Source organism: Rhinopithecus bieti, unplaced genomic scaffold (genome assembly GCF_001698545.2).
Source record: "Rhinopithecus bieti isolate Rb0 unplaced genomic scaffold, ASM169854v2 scaffold_8307, whole genome shotgun sequence".
Taxonomy (NCBI): domain Eukaryota; kingdom Metazoa; phylum Chordata; class Mammalia; order Primates; family Cercopithecidae; genus Rhinopithecus; species Rhinopithecus bieti.
Window position 1 is genome coordinate 2,576,015 of NW_016806443.1, and position 21,401 is coordinate 2,597,415.

The 21,401-nt window shown below is 38.3% G+C and overlaps 1 protein-coding gene across 1 annotated transcript in view; it reads right to left on the bottom strand.

Moving 5' to 3' along the window:
* DGKI (diacylglycerol kinase iota) overlaps positions 1-21,401 on the bottom strand; it is a 382,898-nt gene that overhangs the window by 69,980 nt on the left and 291,517 nt on the right. The window contains exons 24-27 of the mRNA XM_017876519.1: positions 12,115-12,184; positions 9,420-9,460; positions 6,731-6,858; positions 4,323-4,445 (exon numbers count right to left, since the gene is read on the bottom strand). Coding sequence (XP_017732008.1) covers positions 4,323-4,445; positions 6,731-6,858; positions 9,420-9,460; positions 12,115-12,184 — 362 coding nt within the window. The remainder of the gene's footprint in view (positions 1-4,322; positions 4,446-6,730; positions 6,859-9,419; positions 9,461-12,114; positions 12,185-21,401) is intronic.

Here is a 21,401-nt window from a genome sequence, read left to right on the forward strand (position 1 = left end):
TTATTTATTTATTTTTATTTTTTATTACTTTTTTTTTTTTTTTTTTTTTTTGAGATAAAGTCTCACTCTTCCGCCCAGTCTGGAGTGCAGTGGTGCGATCTCGGCTCACTGCAAGCTCCGCCTCCCGAGTTCATGCCATTCTCCTGCCTCAGCCTCCCAAGTAGTTGGGACTACAGATGCCCGCCACCATGCCCGGCTATTTTGTATTTTTAGTAGAGACAGGGTTTCACCGTGTTAGCCAGGATGGTCTCCATCTCCTGAACTCGTGATCTGCCCGCCTCGGCCTCCCAAAGTGCTGGGATTACAGGCGTGAACCACCGCACCCCACCAAAAATTTTACTTTCGGTTCATCATCTGTCTGTTTTATTCTCCTTGTCACTGATTTCTCTTGTTATCTTTATTATTTTTCTCCCCTCTCATTTCTTTACGCTGGGATTTTTTCCAATTTATCAAATTGAGTGCTTTGCTTATTTGCACACAATCATTTTTCCCTTGATAAATGAATTTAGAGTCCTAAATCATTCTACGAATACCACGTTAGCAGTGTCTTGAAAACGCTAATAAGTAGTATTTTCAGTTCTAAGAATTGAAAGTTTCTCTTTTGATTTCTTTTTATGTAGTGAGTTATTTGGCACTGTCAACAGGGTGTTAAAATTGAACCTTTCCTATCTCCCAAGTTGACTGGGGCCTTAAAGCTTAAAGCAACAGATGCTGATCATACCTAGATTATTACAACAAGTGCTCAGGGTCGTTTCAATTACTGACTCATAAATACTCTAACTGGGAAGGTAAATGTTGCAATATCGAGGAAGCTGAAACTGCATATATATTCTGCAACACAGAAGGGCAGAGGAAGTTTGCTGCATTTTTAAAAATAATAGAATATTAGAAATCAATATCGAAATGGAGAAATAATTTATAGCATATGTAAGATGCAATATTCTATAACAAAAATTATTAAAACCCACATCTATCAATATGAATGAATTTCAAAAATACAATGCTGAGTGAAATGGCAAGTTCCAAAATATATGTATTATATAACACAGGCGAAAACAAAAACACAAGTTGAGTATCCTTTCTCCAAACAGCTTGGAACCAGAAGTGTCTCAGATTTTTATTTTCTTAGGATTTTGGAATACTTCCATTATACTCACCAGCTGAGCATCCCAAATGCAAATATCTGAAATCCAAAATGTTTCAATAAGCACTTCCTTTGAGCATCATGTCAGCACTTTAAAAGTTTTGGATTTTGGAGCATCTCAGATTACAGATTTTCCAATTAGAAAGACTCCAACTTGTACAAAACAAAACAAAACCATAAAACAATGTTTTTTGTTTGTTTGTTTGTTTTTCCTGAGACAGAGTCTTGCTTGTTGCCCAGGCTGGAGTGCAGTGGCACTACCTCAGCTCATTGTAAGCTCCGCCTCCCAGGTTCATGCCATTCTCCTGCCTCAGCCTCCCGAGTAGCTGGGACTACAAGCGCCCACCACCACGCCCGGCTAATTTTTTGTATTTTTAGTAGAGATGGGGTTTTACCGTGTTAGTCAGAATGGTCTTGATCTCCTGACCTCGTGATCCGCCTGCCTTGGCCTCCCAATATGCTGGGATTACAGGTGTGAGACACCGCGCCCAGCCTAAAACAATATTTTTCCACTACTTTATGTTGTTTATGGCTTGAAAGAAAGACATAATGCAAATATAGAAAAACAATGACATAATAAATCAAGGTGGTTGGTACATGATGGCCTTCTATATAATTTTTACGCTCATTTTGATTAGAACATAGTTTATATACATTTAATAATTTTAAACTGAAGTTTACCACCATTATATTTTGTTTCAATCTCTTCTTTTAAAGAAAAAATGCTTAAAAAATAATTCTCAGCCATATTTACTTCTGGGTAAGTTTGCAGTTGTATATTTAACGTGCATGCATAGTACCCCTATATTGTAGGATTTTTCACTTTACAAATGTAAAAGAGAAATAGAAACCAAAGTAAACCTCTGTGGCTCTGGTATGCCGACTTTGTATGGTCCCTTTGGGAAGATAGTGTAGGACAATGGAAAAAGCATGGAGTCAGAAGTCAAACTGACCTCAGGTCAAACCACACTTGTCATCTGAAGTGACCTAAGATAAATATTTTACCCTCTAGGAGCCTCAGTTTACTTATCTGTTAAGCAATGGCTAAATTTCAAAATTATTGAAAGATTATTTAATTACGATACAAAGCAAGTGGGAAGTATTCCATCAATACTAGTTATTACTAACATTGTTAGTTATTTCCACAACTGCAATTACACCTATTTGTGTCAGAGATGATGTCTGAAGGAGATAAAAAGATATTCTAAGAAATAAATGGACATAATAATTGTAATAGTTAAAGAATTAATTTAAAAGTTGCGGTAAGGCATCTAGTTTAGTTTGATTTTTAAGTGACTTAACACAATTTTAATATGCTTGTGTCTTTTATGAGGCAGGAATTCACACCGAACCTAGTGGAGATGACTTGTCTTTGTTGCATGATGTCTGGAGATTCAGTTGGAGAAGCCGTTAGGCAAGGAGTGAATGTTTGAATGTCCCTTTGCTTGTTTTCAAAGTAATTTTTCAGGTTTTTTTTTTTTTTTTTTTTAAGTGTCTACTACTCTTGGGCATTTTAGAATTAAAGTAGTATAAATGACAGAAAACTTATAGCTGTCAATTGAAGATCAACCAAAAATTAAGAGAAATCCCTAAAAGGATAATATAACTCAAATAAACAGAAAGAGTTGATTTTGACATCTGGTTTTAAGAACCTGGCTATTATGTAAAGTGGCAAATTTATTTGTGATTCTTGGGAAGAACATTTACTATCTTATATATAATTATTTTATTTATCTTGATATGTACATCAGTATGCTACATATAGAAAAATCAGGACCTAGAAAACTAGATTGAGCTCATATTTGCTTTGTGGAAACAGACTATATACATGTACAACTAAAATACTCATCTGGTTTGTCTAGGTTTAATTTTATTTCTGTAGCTAATTAAAACTCTAATTTTCCAATAAGTCTGCCCACAGATAAATGGCCACTTTTTTAGCCATCCGTGGGTGGCTGACTCACCCTGGTTCGCAAGCCTCAATTCTGTATAAAAGGAAATGGAAAACATCCTGAATTGTAAGCAATCAAAATGCCATCAGAAACTAACAACACAGTTTAATTAAAAGAAAAATCCATAGTAATTCATTTTTGTTCCTTTCCCCTCTTCACACAAGAAAATAAGAGGTAATAGAGAGAAGCGATTAAAATGCAGTCTCCTTTTGCCCTCAGGGTGTGTGCCTCGAAACTCTGCCAATGAAATAATTAGCTCCAAATTTCTCATTTTTTTCCCCCTTCATAATATTGAAATTGCTTCTGGTCTTCCTTCAGAAACAAAGCACTTCCTTTGCCTCTTTAGTTAACCCTAGGCTTCTAAGAATCTTTAGTAATCTCGTTATTCTATCAAAAGGCGAAGGCTGTGTGGTTACAAGGCCATTGTCACTATTTGATTAAGATCCCAGGTAAACTGAAAATCAGTCTAGTTTCATGAACACACTGGATTTGTATAACCTCTGAGATGGACTGATTGGCCTGAAATTAAAGAGTAGGAGCTCATGAATGTATCTGTCACCAGGAGAGATGATAGGAAGGTGGATTCACTGAGCACGAAGGCATCAACACTGCTGTGGAACTTCAGCATGCATCCTACACTCTCACCATGATCAGACCTCAGAAGAAAGCACATGTACTGTTCTGATCTACGAACAAATGCTTTACTGCTTACCCACAGAGACTGCAACCACAACATGGGCAGCACCCAGCTTTAGCCAACAAAACCATGTGGCAATATTGGGTAGAGCACACGTGCACAGGCTCAGGACTGAGGACCAATGAAACAGCAAGATAACGTGTTCACAAATGAAAAACCACGTGTCACTTTCAAGATACTTATGATCACTCTCATGCATGTCTTTATGATGTGGCAAACAGGGACGTCTGATAAACGCTAGACTCCAGTAAACAAGACCCTGGTGAGGCTTAAAGTATGGGGAGGTCCACATGCAAAGGGCTCAACGTGACTCGGAAGCAAGAGAAATGGAAGGTGGAGCTCCATGAAGAGTTTGGGGTAGATAAAAGTGAGCAAGTTGCATGGAATTTCAAACACAGAGTAGCACCTGCACGAGACAGCCTGAGGGCCATTGAAAAGAGAATCCTGCCCATTGGTGCACAGCCCACAGTACATCCTCTCCCAGCAATCACAGTGGCACAGAGGAAAAGAACAGCGAGAGGACTCTTACTGTAGCACGCGGGAGTGGCTGAGATCTTTCAGATCTGAGTCCTCATAATAGGGAGCTATCATCCCCAGCCCACTGTCACTCAGCATGCGTTTCCGCAGGGCAGGATTCCACCAGTCTGAGATCCTGAGAGAAAGAAGGGCACCAGACAGTTAAGCATTCAAAGTCAGCCACGTGACTTCATCTCCACTTTCTGAAGATGAATCTTGCCTGTAAATGTGAGAGGCAAAATTCATCTTTATGGAATGTTTACCAGATACTACATATTTATTATTTCATTCACTTATCTCAACAATCACGAACTATTTGTATGATTCTGTCCCCGTTACAGCTGAGAAAACTGATTTTCAAGATTAAGTCATTTTAAATGTGACATGAATAAGAAGTAATAGACCTAGTGTAGAAATACAGATTAGAAAATAACAAAGCCCCTTCTGTTACACTGCTTCCCTGATCCTGGTTTAGTTCTGGGGAGGCAACTGGTAAGAAATAAGAAAGGCACTGATTCAAGTTCTGGTGGATTTTCAGGCTACTCTATTTTTGGAGCTAGAGCTAACAGAGGTCTAGCCAGGCCAAAGCAATTCCTTTTGGCCATTATTTGACATGAAGAAAACGACCTTACAAAAAACTAGCCGGGCATGGTGGCAGGCACCTGTAGTCCCAGCTACCCAGGAGGCTGAGGCAGGAGAATGGCATGAACCCAGGAGGCGGAGCTTGCAGTGAGCCGAGATTGCGCCACTGCACTCCAGCCTGGGCGACAGAGCGAGACTCTGTCTCAAAAAAAAAAAAAAGAAAGAAAGCAAGAAAAAGAAAAAGAGAATGACCAAGTGAGCAAAGACCAGGGCAATTTGGCAGAATGGACTTTCTCCTTACTAGATCAAGAGTCACAGCCCAGGTTAGGTGGGCTAACCTGGCTCTAGCACCTGCTGCTTCTGCAATAGGACAGAACATCCTACCTCCTTTCCCCACTACTGATGGGTCTGATGCATAAATGTGCCCTGCAAAGGTGGCCTTCCCCACCACCTTTGGGGCTCCCAGGGGTGCATCAGGCTACCCCTTGTGCCTGTCAGCCTTCCCCCATGCTCTGACATCGCGGCTCTGGCTTCCTGAGAACAGCTTTCTATCTGTTCTACACAGCCACTTGTGGCCTCTCTTTTCTCCCCCCAGACTTGGTACATACTGGACATCAACTGCCCCTGGCAGAGTGAGAAACTACTCACAAATAGCAGCAGTGAAGCAAAAAAGTGGAAAAAAAAGTAAATCAATGACAAGGGGAAAACAGGGATGAAGATGACATTGCAGTTGTGCTAGCCTAGTGGCCTGTTTATTCATACTGTATGAGGATGTGTATACCATTTGCATTAACTGTTTGGGTACATTGTATATGGTTTCTAGAGCAATTCTTATTTCAATAATTCAGGCCTCATAGACCAGTAAAACACTAAATTTCACAAGGGCAAAGATTCTTATCTGTTTTTATTTTTGTACTGTTATTTCCCAAGTGCTTACACTAAGACTTGGCACACAAAATTCTCTAAATAAATAGTTTTGAGTTATTGAAATAACTTAGAAATATTAATTATGTTTTGGTGGTAGAAGATGGTCATTAAATGCATGGGCTCTGGCATCAGGCAGCCCAGGACTGTATCTCATTTTTTCTACTTATTTTCTGTGAAATACTAGGCAAGTAACACAACCTTTTAGGTCTCAATTTTTTAATCTACGAATTAAGGATAATTGTTCCAAATTTTCAAGGTCACTGTGGAATGATGATGATGATTATTATTATTATAACATTCTATTTAATGCATGTTTTAAAAATGCCAGGAATGACTTTAAGTGCTTTATCCCTATCAATTCTTTTAATCACCAAACAATTCTCTGAGTGAGGATTATTATTATTTGTATTTTACAGATGAGAAAACAAGCACAGAGCACTTAAGATGATTAAGTCACTATGTGGTAGAAATAAAAGAGAGACACAGGACAGAGCTCCTAAAAAGTGCTTGGTACATCATAGTTATTATACAATCTACATGTCTCCAGCAGCCTGGAAATAGCAAAGAGGAGGAAGAGGAGAAAAAGTATCAAATCACCTGTGTCAATTTTTAATGTAGACAACAGAGTTACTACAAACGTGTAAGCACAAACACAAGTACTAGTGTTTTCTAGGTTTGTTAGGAAGAGTTGCTGTGATGGAGAAAGAAGGCTTGTACATGGTGCAAATTTGGTTTTGTTTCTACATGGCCATTCATAAGACAGACTTATAATAACCACTCTAAGGAAACCCAACAAGAAAATCTGCATTTCAAAATCATTTGATGTCATTAGAATGATGTTAAGTTCAAAGGCAAACCAGACATGGATGTCACCCTGAGGCCAGCCTCACAGGCAAGGAGAGGCACACTCACCCCGAGGCTTGCTCCACCACCAGGTCAGGCATGCCCGGAGGTGTCCCCGCTGGCTGTGACACCACCATATCCGGGTCCAGAATAAAAATCTCATCTTGGGAAATCTCCATCACAAAGTGCAAATGTTCCTAAGGAAGAACAAGAAGTCTGTTGCATGAAGAATAACAAAACAAGTATTCTCGGTCTCGAGGAATAATGATATTCTCCAACATGTCAAAGGATCACAGTGTGTTGTCAGAGCTTGATCAGTTGGTGATCCTCCCCAAAGCTGCGCTATGGCAGGCAGTGGGAGATGGGGAGAGATGAATCCCCTTGGTTCAGGATTTTCAATTAATCAGGATTTTTTTTAGGTATGTCTAGAAATGGTCTTGCCTCGTCTTCCCAAATACTGTTAGAGAAGTGATACCCACATACCATTGACCCAGTGAGAGTGTATGATAGCCTGGACTTCCACCCCATCATCTGGTCAAAGCTAAGCAGCACGGTTAACATCTTTATCATTAGGTTCAATACTGTACATTTTTTTTCTAGGATAATTCAGATAATGGGAGGACTTCTTAACTTGGGCAAAACCATATTTTTTTTCTCATTGCTGACCTCTAGGGATTGGAGAACTGAAACTAAGTAATCTAGTTATATACTTGGGACCTCAAACTTGCTAAACAGAAACGAGCTTAAAAAGACATACAAAATTTGGCTAAGAAGGAGTAAAAATATCTTTGTAAATGAAAATTTGCAGTATAGGCTGGTGATAATGTCTACAAGTCAACTTATTTTCTGTACCCATTTGCAAGATCAAGCCATATCATCTTGAGTCCATAAATCATAAAACATGTGAAGATAAATAAAAGATTCATAGCTTAGGTTATGAACACCATTCCAAAATTTGTAAGTGTCTCGGTGTGTTTTGTTAGAAAAATTTATGAGATTAGCTACCAATAAAGTACATTAACTTGGGAATTTTTCACTTTTACAAGCAGGCTGGAAAAAAACTTACCTGAGATCTGTCTATTCGATAAAAGCGATCAGCAGAAGTTGCTAGGGGAAAAAAAAATGCAGATGGCATTCAGAATGTTCTGTAATCTGGCATCAAATTTATAACCTTCTCTTCGACTATGCCGGTCAAAACCCCTACATGATGGTCGTGCTAGTCTCCTGGCCAGTCCCTAAATCTATTAAGAAAACTTCAGCACTTCCATGCCTCTGCCACTGCTATTCTAAGGCTTAGAAAGCCCTACCCATTGCCTCNTGGTAGAAATAAAAGAGAGACACAGGACAGAGCTCCTAAAAGTGCTTGGTACATCATAGTTATTATACAATCTACATGTCTCCAGCAGCCTGGAAATAGCAAAGAGGAGGAAGAGGAGAAAAGTATCAAATCACCTGTGTCAATTTTAATGTAGACAACAGAGTTACTACAAACGTGTAAGCACAAACACAAGTACTAGTGTTTTCTAGGTTTGTTAGGAAGAGTTGCTGTGATGGAGAAAGAAGGCTTGTACATGGTGCAAATTTGGTTTTGTTTCTACATGGCCATTCATAAGACAGACTTATAATAACCACTCTAAGGAAACCCAACAAGAAAATCTGCATTTCAAAATCATTTGATGTCATTAGAATGATGTTAAGTTCAAAGGCAAACCAGACATGGATGTCACCCTGAGGCCAGCCTCACAGGCAAGGAGAGGCACACTCACCCCGAGGCTTGCTCCACCACCAGGTCAGGCATGCCCGGAGGTGTCCCCGCTGGCTGTGACACCACCATATCCGGGTCCAGAATAAAATCTCATCTTGGGAAATCTCCATCACAAAGTGCAAATGTTCCTAAGGAAGAACAAGAAGTCTGTTGCATGAAGAATAACAAAACAAGTATTCTCGGTCTCGAGGAATAATGATATTCTCCAACATGTCAAAGGATCACAGTGTGTTGTCAGAGCTTGATCAGTTGGTGATCCTCCCCAAAGCTGCGCTATGGCAGGCAGTGGGAGATGGGGAGAGATGAATCCCCTTGGTTCAGGATTTTCAATTAATCAGGATTTTTTTTAGGTATGTCTAGAAATGGTCTTGCCTCGTCTTCCCAAATACTGTTAGAGAAGTGATACCCACATACCATTGACCCAGTGAGAGTGTATGATAGCCTGGACTTCCACCCCATCATCTGGTCAAAGCTAAGCAGCACGGTTAACATCTTTATCATTAGGTTCAATACTGTACATTTTTTTTCTAGGATAATTCAGATAATGGGAGGACTTCTTAACTTGGGCAAAACCATATTTTTTTTCTCATTGCTGACCTCTAGGGATTGGAGAACTGAAACTAAGTAATCTAGTTATATACTTGGGACCTCAAACTTGCTAAACAGAAACGAGCTTAAAAGACATACAAAATTTGGCTAAGAAGGAGTAAAATATCTTTGTAAATGAAAATTTGCAGTATAGGCTGGTGATAATGTCTACAAGTCAACTTATTTTCTGTACCCATTTGCAAGATCAAGCCATATCATCTTGAGTCCATAAATCATAAAACATGTGAAGATAAATAAAAGATTCATAGCTTAGGTTATGAACACCATTCCAAAATTTGTAAGTGTCTCGGTGTGTTTTGTTAGAAAATTTATGAGATTAGCTACCAATAAAGTACATTAACTTGGGAATTTTCACTTTTACAAGCAGGCTGGAAAAAAACTTACCTGAGATCTGTCTATTCGATAAAAGCGATCAGCAGAAGTTGCTAGGGGAAAAAAAAATGCAGATGGCATTCAGAATGTTCTGTAATCTGGCATCAAATTTATAACCTTCTCTTCGACTATGCCGGTCAAAACCCCTACATGATGGTCGTGCTAGTCTCCTGGCCAGTCCCTAAATCTATTAAGAAAACTTCAGCACTTCCATGCCTCTGCCACTGCTATTCTAAGGCTTAGAAAGCCCTACCCATTGCCTCTGCCATCTAAATCATACTTGTCTTTAAAGAACCAGCTCAAATGCTTCTGCTTCTGTAAAACCTTTCTCAGTCCCAACCTCCCTACCCCAGACAGAACGTATTGACCCTGCCTCCATACACATTTACATTTTTTAAAACTTCTTATACAGACTATCATCACAGATAACCATGAGACTAAAAGACCTTGCCTCTTTAAAAATCTGTTTCATTTAATCTTTTATGCCTCCTGAAATTAGCACAGGATCTTAAAGAAAGTTAGGAATCGGTATGTATTTATTAAGTAAATAAAGCTAGAAAAAGCTACGGTTACGTGCACTTCTTAGGGAAGTGATTTCCCATTTTGGAAAACGGCTTGAAGATTCAGGCCAGGGACTATATGTGGTCTTAAATGAATCATTTCACTTTCAACCTGCATCCTTAGAGCCATGTCTGAAGGAAGCCAAAACAGCAAAACAATTATTTGAGCATTCTCTAAAAGAGATTGAGCTGCATCTATAGTATGAGAAAAAAAAAAAAAAACCTAAATTAGAAATTTTGGGTTTCTAGAAATTATTTTAAATATTCTTAATATTAGAAAGAACTATCAGCTGCATTTCGGGAAGCTCAGGTGGGAGAACTGCTTGAAGCCAGGAGTCTGAGACCAGCCTGGGCAACAAAGCAAGACTTCATCTCTACAAAAACAATTTTTTTTAATTAGCTGGGGATAGTGGCATGCCCCTGTGGTCCCAGGTACTCGGGAGGCTGAGGTAGGAGCATTGCCTGAGCCCAGGAGTTCAAGGTTGCAGTGAACCATGATCATGCCACTGCACTCCAGCCTGGGCAACAGAGTCAGACTCCCATCTCAAAAAAAAAAAAAAAAAAAAAAAAAAAAAAAAAAAAAAAAAAAAAAAAAAAAAAAAAAAAAAAAAATCAAACCAAAAAGAATGATGTGCTTCTCACTTACATCTATCTAACAAAACCCAAATATTATAAATAGATTTTCTACAAAACAAACAGCACAAGAAAGAAAAACTCAAAATGCAAGTAATTATTTTAAATTCACAAACACTTAATGAGTAGCTTCTCTCCAAAGGGGACTGAATTAAGAAACCAGCCAATCATCGTCCCTGCTCTCTAAAATCTCAGAATAGAATAAAATCTGCCTTGGAGAAATTCGCTCTATTTTGTTCTTTTAAACCATGACTGCAATTACCTTTCAAAGGTTTTTTTAATAAAACTATGGAGTTAAAGTACATCTGGGTTAAGACTGTTAGCCACAATAGTTGTAGTTTTATCTAAGACTTTAGATAGAACATAACATAAATATTTTCATAATTTTCTGAAATACATGTTGTTCCTCTGCAAATTCAGGAATGACAAATGATTATGTTTCTCATTGCTATGGAATAAAGAAGCTGGAGGAAAGTCCTCAGAGGCAGCTGATGAGACATTAACAAAAACTTGCATCATGATTTATGTGGGTTAGATCTCATATAAATACAAGTGCCTACTTTCATAACACTAGAAAAATATGCATATGGTATTTAAAGTGTTCTGTGATCTGGCACCAAAGTTATAATCTTCTCTTCCACTATGCCAGTTAAAACCCTTACATTCCAGTCATGCTAGGCTACTGGACAGTCCTTAAATCTTAATAGATCTCTGCTGCTGCCATCCTAATGCTTGCTCATACACTCACAAATCCTGTCATACTCATATTCATGTTTATATCCTCTCAGATGCTCACCCAGATAAACAAAAAAGAGGTCTACAATGAAAACCGTGTCTCCATATGAACAAGAGAGAGAATGAGTAGTAGATACATTGGGTAGTATGTAAGCATGAATATACAGAGGTGAAAAGGTACTGCAATATGGGTAATTGGATAGAAATGTAATATCAGGCAGCATCTAGGAGACAGATATTTGAGATAAAAACAGACTCATTAAACAACCATAAAATAACTAACGTGTAATGCATGCAATATGTCATGCTTATCCAAGCAGATGTGAATGCAACTGAATTTTTCTACCTTTCTCCAGAAATGTATACATCATACTGCAATAATGGTCTCATAAAAATAATATGAATGTTCCATAAGATGCAAACAACATAGAAATTGGTATCCATCCTATGCTTATAGAATCCAGCTACTGGTCTGAATTAATTTAAGGCAGGCAGTCAAGTTTTAAGAAACGAGGGCTGATGAAAAGGAAACATCAGCCTGAGCAACTTGATGCTGGGTTCAGCCAGAGTTAACCAAGCTGTGTTGAGGGAAATGACTTCAGGAAAGCACAGTGCAACATTAGTAGGCCCACATTGTTCCGCACGCAAAAACCAGCCATGTGGTCACAAGAAGGCTTTCTGAATAATCTTTTGGAAAACTAGAGTCCACCCTATCAATGGATGCCTTGCTCTTCAACTTCCCCAACTCCCATGATACCCACAAGAAATGCAGAACTCACCATCTAGGAAGCACCACCGAGGGGAGAGCCTCTGTGCTGAGAGAGCCCTGGGGAAGGAGGTTTCATGGTCCTGGAAAGAGACACACACATTCTAGTGGCTCCATTTCAATAACCTGATGGGCTTCCCTCACTCAGCATTCTGCCATCCTTTCCTACACAAAGCACTGGTGAGAAGACCAAATCACATTTTTTTTTTCTCTAGGAACAGAAAGAAGGGCTCTGCTTTGAAATTCTTTCACATAGAACTTTTAAAAATAACTCCCTCATAAAATTACCAGGAGGTTTTCAATTATTCCATTAAATATTTTCAATTATTCCATTAAACATAAATAATCTATTTTAGGACATTTACTTCTTATGTGAATTTCTTTCTTTCCCTTTGTGAAGCCAAGGAACGAGTGACAGCTGGCTGTCATTGACACATAGGTCTAAGGCACTGGCACAGAATGAGAATGAATCAAACGTTATCTACTGGCCACATGGGACATACAGTACGTGAGAAAAAGCAGCAGCGATCCATACACAGGGGCTGTTCATCTACATGGAAACAAAATCAACCTCACACCTTGAGGTCATCTCTAACCTCAGCCTTCTCCACTGAACCCAATTACAGAGGTGTAGACAAGGAAGAAAAGTAGTGCCAGGTTAACCCATGACAAAATCACTCTGTCCAACACTCACCCAAACTGCAATGTGCTCATTCACCTGAGCATTTTCTAGGCGTCTGACGTCTATGACCTCCCAATTACCCCTCTCCTATTTAACATCAAGTCTGCCTGACATAACTGCCATCATTCTTTCCTCTGGGTTTGGATAAAAATATGTCTCTTCTCTTCAAAGCCAATCACTTAATTTAGACTCTAGACTATCTTTCTTTCTTCTTTGAACTTTATTTCTGTAGCATTATTAAAATCCACTCATTAATTCTTCTGCTCTCAATAGTTCCCTCTCTTCCAAAATAAATTCCCCTCAGCTGATCTTGTTACATCTATTTTTTATTTCTATTTCATTTATATTTTATTTTTTGAGACAGGGTCTCACTCTGTCTTCCAGGCTGGAGTGCAGTGGTGTGATCATGGCTCACCACAGCCTCGGTTTCCTGGGCTCAGGTGATCCTCCAGCCTCAGCCTCCCAAGTAGCTGAAATTGAAGTTGATATATCTTTTGAAAATCTTCTTACACTCTCCTTTCTTGCCCTTCCAAACTCCTGAAGCTTATGTTTATTATCTCCTGCTCCAAGTCTCACTTACACACCTCAGACATGACCTCTAGAAGCCTGGCCTCTGACCTCCCAGGCTTCGAAAAACTGTCCTTCCAAGAGATTGCCAGGACCGGCTTGCTTCCCTGATTTACTACAATTCTCAGTTCCCAAACTTCCTTGAAGTCTCAGAAGCTTTTATTTCTTATAAAGAATTAAAGCTATATCCACGAAACAGAAGAGAGAACTGGCAGATTGAAAACTGAAAGGATTTTCTCTTTTGGATTCCAAACTTTCAAAAATTAAACATTTTCTCTACTAAGAGAAGCCTGCCAGTGATAACTGCGGAGGAAGGAGAGCACCTTCTAGTTTACAACATGTGATTTGGAGCATTCTAGCCCGGGTTTGCAGTGGAATTGAAATCACTGACAGAAATGGGACAAACGAAGGAGGCCAGGTCTCTGTGGGGAAGACACTGGGAGTCTGGCCCTTATTAGGGGATTTGAAATGTTCAAATGTAGGGAGCAACATTGGGGTGCGACTGTGCAAGCAGCAATAAAGACTTGGCAGCTGAAGGTGCAGGTGTGGATGATCTTGTGTCTACAGAGGGGCCAGGAGAAGAAAACAGGAATAACATAGAAGTAATAAGGACCCAGTCAGAGGTTGTACTGACTTTCTTGGTAGTTACTCAACACTCCCTGCTGCCCTACTTGATCCTCAAATAAAGCCTGGGCTTAAATCACTTGTTCTCAAAGTGTGCATCAGCTGGAAACTTGTCAGAAGCACAAATTTCCAGGGCCCATCCCAGGTCTACAGCAGCACTATGGGTGGAACCCAGCAATGTGTTTTAACAAGCCTTTCAGATGAGTCTGAGGATGTATGTGAAAGAACCTAACATTACCAACCAAAAGGGAGGTATCTTAGTAAACTAGAAACCTTGAGTGTATGGAGTTTTACTCTAAATGAATTCTGTGAATTAAATAATTGATAGAGGAAAAACTGGTCTCATTCAGGAATGCTACCAAAATCTGTATTTATAAATATAAAATATATCCATATAGCTATGGATACAGAGATACTATATAATATGTATAGAAAAAAATATATGTTACATATAGTCTCTCTCTTGCTGTCTCTATATATGTATATATATTCTATATATACGTGTCTATATATTCCTCTTTTTTGAACTGAATTTTCATCCTGATTGTTGAGCTAAATGAAATCTTGACATGTGCTTAGTAACTATTTATATGAGAATTATGTGTAACATTTTGAGAATTATATCTTGACATGTGTGACATCTTGTTTTAAAGGAACTTAAGGTACTTAATGCATTTTTGTAAAACAGATAAAACTGCTGACGTCTCTCAGTTGGGTGAGAAATGTACTTATGGACCAATAAATTTGGAAGTGATTCAAAATATTTAGTGACAACTATGAAAGCTAATAAATAAAGAGATTAAACAGAAACAGGATTCTCTTCTCTATGAATAAAGAAGCTAAAACACAAGGACCCTCTCTGCATTTTGATGTTGAATATGCTACAGAGGACACTATAAAAACATATCCTAATTTCCCTAGGTAAAAATCAACAGAAAGAATACAGGAATGCTTGATTTCTCATTTTAAAAACCTAAGGATCCATCACACTACCTCTAGGCTATTCTAATTACAGAAATTTGGATGTTATTTAGTCTAGGTTAATAAAATCCAGATTGAGGCACTGCCTCAGCAACATGACTACCACAGGTTGGTAAGGAAATACAGATGGTGTGTATCTTTCTATGTGCAGGTGGCTGTGTGTCTGGAGAGTTTTATGCCCATGCCTGACTTTATTAATGTAGTTCGCTTTTGTTCACTTATTTACTGAACATTTTGATCCCATGGATGGAAACTGCAAAAATGTTTGACCTACAGAAACATCTGATATAACTCAATGTTCTTAAAGAGGTTTTGTCTAAAGATAACATTATAATTTCATTTGGTGAAAACACATTGGTCGCCATAAAGCTCTTTAAAATACTTTAATGGGTCCTCAAATAGGTTCAACAATTCTTGAACTCTCCAAAACTGTACACTAGATTTGGCATGTCTATGGGTATGTTCATTTTCCTGGACAGAAAAACCACTGCTTTCTAGATTATCAAAGTGATCTGAGATTCCCAAAATGCTAAAAAAAAAAAAAAAAAAAGCTATTAATTTAAAGAATCAAAAATTTAGGTCAGAGGTAATTCAACAAAATAAGAAGATTCTGATCAGTAAAATGCCTTATGAGAATAGGAATTACCAATTCAAAGTTACTGGTAATTGTAATACCAAAACAACAAACAACAAAAGCTCTCTGAGCTTGTAGCTGTTCTCCTAGTAGCGGACTGAAACTAGGTCAATTTCTACATGGAAGAACTCAACTTTTTGCTTATTTCCATCCATGGTCTCTCCCAAGTGTTTGTTTTCAGTGCCTTAGGTTCTTCTACTTATGTTCATTTTTATAAACAGAGGAAAATGTATATTTACCATTGGATGGTATTAATAATTGAAGTTAAACAATACATCAATAATTAAAGGCACAGGAATCTGATTTTAAAAAACAATGTTACTTAAAATAATTGGATACTTTCCTGGTGACCTGAAGATTAAACTGCAATTTTGGGAGTTGTTAGAAAAGCAAAAGTAGAGCTCTAACTTCTCTGAAATGCTTCCCTGAAATAGATTTGCACCCTCTTCCAACTTTTTTGAAGCTCTTTCCACCTGGTTCATTTTAAAAGAGTGAGTTCTTAAAGAAAAGCTACTCACATAATAGGTCCTATGTTAAAAGTCGTTTGAATTCCAATGAAAACCTGTAATTACTATCTGGGTAGATTCATAATGCAATTAAACTACTTATTTAAAAATTCTACATATATAAAATGTACAAAAGCATCAAGTCTCAAAAAAATTGGCTCTTGAATCTAGTCCATGTACATATCCGTGCAGCTGAAAATGCTTCACCTACATTGGGACACTAGAAATTGGAGATTTTTTTGAAGTCAGTGTTAAAATGATGTTCCAGTGTAGCAGATTGACAATATGCAAAACATACCTACAAAATATGCCAGCAATCTGTAAAATAAGAAACAAGAAAATCCAGGTATGAAGCACAAAGGGGTGCTGAAAATATATCTCAAAGATCCGAGAGAGAATAGGAGGTGAAGAGCAGGCTAGGGACAGAAAAGTTGGTGGTGGCTGAGGTGGCGGTGGTGGATGTTGGATTTCACTTGAGTTGAAAAACAGAGCAAAAAGATAGTGAGAAAGTCTGCTTCGCAAAACTGAAATTTTTGTAGGATGTGATCATCATTATCACCGACAAGCTAAGAATTGAGATGCCAAAAAATGTTCCTGTCCTTGAGGTGTTAAAATATCGTAGGGGAGACAGATCTGATGAATGAGATGGAAAAACAAGGCGAGAGATTGTATGTGATCCAGCCCCAATTAAGCAGCAAGCCCAGAGGCGGCGGAAGGCTGATGGGAAGCGCACCAGCTTTGAGAGGCACGACAATCCTAGCGCCCGACTCTCACCCGCTACTCGCTATGAGAGTCTAGGATAGTTTCTTATCCAGTTCCTTGAATATCTCATTTTAAAATGGCTACAATAATATCTAACATAAGGTTCTTTTGAGGAATTAATGACACACAAAATGCTTAACCCATTAGCAGAAACGTGTTTATGTGCAGATATAATTATCCGAGAGATAATTATATCTCATGCTAAGCAGCTGAGACATTATTTTACCTAAAACAATTCTGCCCTTAGTCGTATGAGGGTCTCATGGGACACAGGCCACATTTCAGACCAGGTCATTTAGATGGTGCTACCCCTAACACAACACTATTTATCCATAAATACATTTGCACTCAGATTCTGAGTTTTAGAGAAAAGAAATAAACAGGGCAAATTTGTAGAGTGAACACAAAACAGAACACAAAACAGGATGGCTTTTAACAAAGGCTGAAATCGTGCCATTTGTTGGTTTGGTGCTTATAGGGCTTGTCTTAATCAGCAACCCAGTACCTCTGTTCACAATATTAGATGTTATATAATTGTCTTAAATACAGGATATTGTCTTCAAGGCTGAATGTCTGCTATCACCAACAGGCATACATTTCAGAACATTTTATTTTACTGATGTCTCCCTTCCCCATTCAAGAGTAACTACTTACTTGGTATTACCCTAGTTTCACCAAAATTAACTTATCACTTGCTGATTTGGGCTGTCATGTGTCACAAAACTGATTTGGGCTGTCATTTGTCACAAAAGAATACATTATTCTTATTCCTGTGATACAATTGTGATCAAGCTTTTCAATGCATGTTTATTAAAGCCAATGAAATGCAAGGCATGTGACTGGAAGGTCACAAAGAACAAAGTGTGGACCATGTCTTTAAAGGGTGGCTACTACACTAGGAACCAGTCTAGGTGCTCTGCATGCTTCTTTCTGGCTCCAATTCTTGGAGTTACTGTAAGTCTGATTTACCAAGTTTCAACTTCTTTTCCCAAGGGATGACTATTTTAATCATGATTTCAATTTATTTCCTGGTTACTGCCAACAGCCACCAATTTTGGAAAAAGGATTTTGAGCCAGCTTCCAAAAGAATCAGAGTTTGGTAATAAGAAAAAAAAAAATAGAAGACAGCAGAAGAAATTCATTGTTGGCAAAGCAAATAGAAGGCTCAGTTCACATTTAAGAAAGCCCTTTCCTTTGAAAGTCTCAAACTTGGGGCTAAAAACCGTTGTTCTGGAGCAGTAGTTTACAAAGAGTCTTGGTGCTGATGTACAGCCAAGAAGTGCCAGTAGATACAATCCTGAGTTATCCAACCCAGTTACACAGAGGCCAGCTGTCACTATGTCAAGTAGAACAGGTAGCTCTTGACTCTGGCTGTCCTTCATTCCTTCCTACTCTTAGTCTTCCACCTACAGCTTCTGCCCTGACTCATCTCCACTGTCTAGCAGTGAAGGATAAGAAATACTAATCTGGACAAGCTGTCAAAAAAATCACTGAACCACATTTTGGTGATGGTAATTTTCCTTTTTCTTCTTCTTTTTATGGTATGCTCATTTTGTGCTTCTGAGAATTTCATGTAAACATTGCTGTACTTCTGTATTAATGGTGGCTATAGATTAAATAAAGCTTAGAGTATTCCATTTTTTATTTCATCTACTGAATATTCTATACTTGATACAATTTCTCTCAGCCATATATGTTACTATCAGAATTCACAATTGGAGTGTTCAAGTCTCACATAATCATCTCCCCTAGTTTTAGGGTTACCTGGACACTGCCACAGAGATAATTTAGAAATATTAGGCTACAGTCTCAATAATAGGTTAGTTCTAACCCAAAATCTTCTATGTATGTGCAGGCTTTCTTCGTTTTGTTATTAAGAAGGCTACATAATCTAGCTCCTACCTACCTCTCCTGCAATTCACCCCACTATTCTTCCTGAACCTCTTCTCCTACATCTAAGAGCTGATCACAATAAAGAACTTCAGTTGTGAGAGTTTAAGTAAACTACCCAGATGTCCCAAGCTATTCAGTGGTGGAGAGTACAGACTTCTTTTACTTCAGAGCTCATGACCTCATGTACAGGGTTTTATAGCTTCTAAAGGAATTACGATTTCAGGTTTTGAAGGATGAGTGAGGTTCGGTATAAATCAAGTTTGAGAGCTCAGAATTTTCTAGACTCAGCTCAAACAAAAGCAGGAAGAAAGCAAACTAGAATGATCTAAATGGATATGAAGACCTCATTCTACTCTAGTCAAAGATCTTCCACAGATTCAACTTTTATTATTTGTCAAACTAAGCCTCCTGTTTCTTACCAGACAGTTTGCTCCTGGTAGCTCAGAGTTCCTGCCCCCACATATTCTTCAGTCTTGCTGTCTTCCCACTTCCCACCACTGTGTTCCCTGCTGCCTAAGAATTCCACAGGAATATGGTAATCAATGGGAACGATAGGCAACTCCAACCTAGATATAGGAACCGAGACTACAACCATGTGAAGAAAAATTCAATTACAGATTTTGGGGAACTTTGCTGTATGCGTTTACAAATTGTATGAATTTATAAACTTCACACAAATACAGCCAATCTCAGTACGTTTTTAGCATGTGACATGTTTTTTATTTCTGTTGTGATTTTATTTTTGAAGTACCATAAAGTTTATTGCAATATTGTTTGCAAACAATGGCAACAATACTACACAACCTAAAAATGTCTATCCATAGAAACAGGGTTAAATAAATACCGTGGAATAGAGTGATAATTTTTAAAGACTGAGTTAGAGTTTCACCTGTTAGCAAGATGTAATTTCCATGGTACATTACCATTAAAAATAAATTGTGGTATAATATGTATAGTGTGCACATGCAAATTGTAAATACATTTTTATTTTATTATAATTTTATTTTATTTTTTGAGACAGGGTCTCACCCTGTCACCCAGGCAGGAGTGCAATGGTGCAATCTCAGCTCACTGCAACCTCTGCCTCCTGGACTCAAACAATCCTTCCACCTCAGCTCCCAAGTAGCTGGGACTACAGGCACATGCTACAGTGCCCAGCTAATTTTGGGGTTGTTTTTTGTACAGACGGGGTTTCGCCATGTTACCCAGGCTGGTCTCAAACTCCTGGGCTCAAGCGATCTGCCCATGATGGCCTCCCAAAGTACTGAGATTGCAGGCATGAGCCACTGCGCCCAGCTACATTTGTATTTTTAAGCAACAATCCCCACATATGTGTTCATGTACATCTATGTGTGGAACTTTATATAAATGTGGGAAAACAAAACTGCACACCATAAAGGTCTACAATGGGTGGCGAGTTAAAAACCAAGCAGAAGTCTAGAATTATGTACAATATCAAAACTATGGCAAACCAAGATTATAAAACCTGGCAGATTGCAGAACACACATAGCTTATACAAGTCAAGAGATATACCATGAGGACCTTGATATCAGAGAGAAATGCATATTGTATGGGTTAAAAATGGAGCAGGAATAAAGAGAAGCAGAATACCAGACAGGAATTCACAATTTACAGTGAAGGTCCGTAAACTTTTTATGCTCGCACATTCTTACCCTATCATGACCACATAGAAGAATATGTTCTTATGTACACAAGGTACAAATAATTCCTGTATCATGTCTATCTACACACCTTTCTCTTGTACTAAAAAAGTAATAATATTCGGAGTGTAACTGAGTGATAGTGATGTTAATAGAGAGGTATTACTGAATTTTCTCTAATTCATGTTTAAAGTAACTCTCGTTACTAATTCATACAGCTCACATCAGGTAAACACTTTCTCTCTTCTCAGAGGGTCTGGAAGACTGGTAGACTGGGTAGCCCTGGCATTAAGGATTCCTGGATTCAGGGGCATCCTCTGGTCTCTGCAGAAGGGTGAAAAGCAGTGCAATGTGAAACATGAATTAGACTTGGAAGGAAACAGGAAGTAAGAAAAACAAACGGCTCCTTGAAAGTGGGCGAATATTGGTTCCAGGACAGACCTCAGCTTCATGGAAGCTCTAGGTTGGACCCGGCAATGTTCTCATCACTAAACAAGAACATAAATGGTCAGAGTATGTTTGATTTGTGAATGCTGCACATTAAATAAATGTACAGTGGCCTATTTTCCAATAGAGAGAAAAAATACAATCTTAAAAATATGCATCTTTCAAAAGCATCTGACAGTAGATACTTAAGAAATATGATTGTATGAACACAGTTATATTTCAGAAGACAGTCACATAATTACCTGAGCTGTGCCTCTAACCATCACATCTACAGCTTTCAATGGTAATTTAGAGCCTCTAGTCTCCCCAGTCCTCTCAAATTGTATGATCAAATCAATGATCAAATCAAAGAGATAAGATACTTGACTTGTCCATTTTTGGATCTGTTATTTTTCTTCATATAAATGGTGTGATTTAGATGAATGCAACTGTCATTGCTCTGTAATGTAGGCCAAATGACATAACCTTAGATATACCGTGCTGCTTTCTATTTTAAATACAATAATCTTCTAAAATTGCATGCTCTTTTTTTTTTTTTTTTT